Genomic DNA, 2,509 nt, shown 5'->3' with positions numbered 1-2,509 from the left:
TTCCTGCTGGACAGGGTGAGTGTTCCTTGGAGATAGTCTCCCTTGGAGAGATGGGCCAGGGCGTGGAGTTCTGGGTGAGAAGAGACTGGTTCTGGTGGGGGTCTGATGGGGGCAGGCGGGGAAAGGATTCCTTTTGTACGGAATCCATGTCCAGAATGAATCTGAGGCCTCGAGGCTGAGAGAATGCCAGGATCCACCCCCATCCCACTGCTGAACCCTGGGATTTTCAGGGCCTGGAGTGGGGTCTCCCAGGACCCAGGACTTCAAAGTCCTTGAGCCACTTGGGGCCAGACTGTGCTGGAAAAATAACCAGGGCCGACTTGGCAGAGGCAGCTGGAAAGGGGTGGGGGACGTGGTCAGGTGGTGCCCTAGGGCCTCAGAAGGAGCAATGCCAAGGTGGGGGTGGGGCGGGGTAAGAGCCTGAGAAAAGAGGCAGGTGTCACTGACGGGGCTGGGATTTTCTGGCCGCTGGGACAGGACTCTCGTGTGGCAGCTGTTACATCTTGGGTGAGGCCCACTAAGGGGCCAGCTGAGGGGCTGGCAGGGCTTCTCCTCCAAACCAGATGGAAGCACTGGGGGTTAGAGAGGGATGTGGGGTCCAGTGAAGGGTTGGCGTTCATCGAGGGGTTAACCGTTCAGAGAGAGAGGCTGGGGGTTCCATGGGGATTTGGAGCTGGGACTCAATGCAGGGAGGCTTAATGAGAGGAGGGAACCTGGGAGGTTTTTTTTGTTTGTTTGTTTGTTTTGTTTTTTTTTTTAAGTGACAGGGTCTTGCTCTGTCTCTCAGGCTGGAGTGCAGTGGTGCGATCATAGCTCACTGCAGCCTTGAACTTCTGGGCTTCAGTGATCCTCCTCCTGAGCCTCCTGCGTAGCTGCCCAGCTAGTTGTTTTAAATATTTTTCTAGAGATGAGGTCTCACTATGTTGCCCAGGCTAGTCTTGAACTACTGGACTCAAGTGATCCTTCTACCTCGGCCTCCAAAAGTGCTGGGATTACAGGCATGAGACACTGTACCCAGCCCTGGGGGGGTTTAAGGAGTCCTCTCTCTTGGTGCTGGGATCACTCCAGGTCCCTTTCCGCCTCAACTTCCTTCCACTGCCAGGGCTGGGAGTTGGGGTCTTGTGCAGGTCAAGGCTGGGGGCTCCTGACAGGCGGAGACCCTTGGTGGAGGGCCCTGGCATGGGACAGCTGGCACTGGTCTCTCACGATCCAAAGACTCGAGGCCCATGGCCATAACCATTAGGTGCTTCCTTTTCAGTATGATTTGTTATTATATTTTGTAGAGATCAGGTCTCACTATGTTGCCCAGACTGGTCTTGAATTCCTGGCTTCAAGTGATCCTTCCACCTCGACCTCCCAAAGTGCTGGGATTACAAGCGTGAGCCACCATGCATTCTTTCAGCGTCCCTGTCCCTTGTTTCTGAAGCCCTTTCCAGCAGGATGTCAGGGATGCAGATGTTCCTCCCTTGGGGAAGGCGTTTTGAAAGGCAATGTGGAACTGAAAGTCCCAAGTTGGTGGTGGCGTACAGTCTCAGACCCTGGCTAGCATGTGGGGAGGACACTGCCTTCCCCAGGCATCCCGGCTGCTGTAGTACCACCCCTGGCCACCTGGGGGCAACAATGCCCAGCCTAATCCAAACTCCAGCTCCCACACCCTCCTGGGAAGACCCCAGACCCTTGCCCATCCTTGCATGGAATAGATGGGGAGAATGAGACCCAGTGGGGACCTGATGTGTCTAAAGCCACACACAGAGAGCTGCTGGCGTCTGCCCCATCACCCCTGGTGTTTTCCAGCCTGTGGAAGACGTTGGGTGTCTCCCTGGCAGGGGTGCTTGGGGGTCTCTGGGGTGCACAAGCTATAATTCCCAGGGCCTAATGCCACTGCTGGCCACCGTGTGGCCTTGTGGAGAGGGGCAGCCCCTCCTCTCTGCTCACCTGGCAGGTTTGCGAGCCCTGATCTCCACAGCCTCGGCCCTGCCTCTTGCTGCCCCACTCGCCTGTGTGTCTCTGAGAGACTTTCCAGGCCTCCCTGTTTTATTTTGTTTTGTTTTTGAGATAAATCTCATCACCCAGGCTGGAGTGCAATGGCGCGATCTTAGCTGACTGCAACCTTTGCCTCCCGGGTTCAAGCAATTCTCTGGCCTCAGCCTCCCAAGTAGCTGAGATTACAGCCATGTGCCACCACGCCCGGCTAATTTTTGTATTTTTGGTGGAGATGGAGTTCCACCATGTTGGCCAGGCTGGTCTTGAACTCTTGACCTCAGGCGATTCACCCACCTTGGCCTCCCAAAGAGCTGGGATTACAGGTGTGAGCCACAGCGCCCAGCCGCCTCCCTGTTCTTATTTGCAAAAGAGGAGTAAAAATATCACCCCTTGCATGGGCTGGTTGCAAGGATTCAAATGAGTTAATAGACACAAAGCACCTAGACTGGTGCCTGGTGACAGCGTCTGCGCATCCAACACCAACCTCCTCCACGGGCGGGTCCCCTCTCCTCCCAGGCTCTGACAC

The 2,509-nt window shown here is 55.8% G+C and overlaps 1 protein-coding gene across 1 annotated transcript in view; it reads right to left on the bottom strand.

Annotated features, from left to right (window-relative positions):
- Window positions 1-517: 517 nt before the first annotated feature.
- LOC116271818 (chymotrypsin-C-like) overlaps window positions 518-2,509 on the bottom strand; it is a 13,463-nt gene continuing 11,471 nt past the window's right edge. The window contains exon 10 of the mRNA XM_031660540.1: window positions 518-572. Within this exon, the coding sequence (XP_031516400.1) occupies window positions 518-572 (55 nt within the window). The remainder of the gene's footprint in view (window positions 573-2,509) is intronic.

The sequence above is a fragment of the Papio anubis genome, chromosome 1 (assembly GCF_008728515.1).
Source record: "Papio anubis isolate 15944 chromosome 1, Panubis1.0, whole genome shotgun sequence".
Lineage (NCBI taxonomy): Eukaryota > Metazoa > Chordata > Mammalia > Primates > Cercopithecidae > Papio > Papio anubis.
This window is presented reverse-complemented; position numbering and strand designations above follow the sequence as displayed.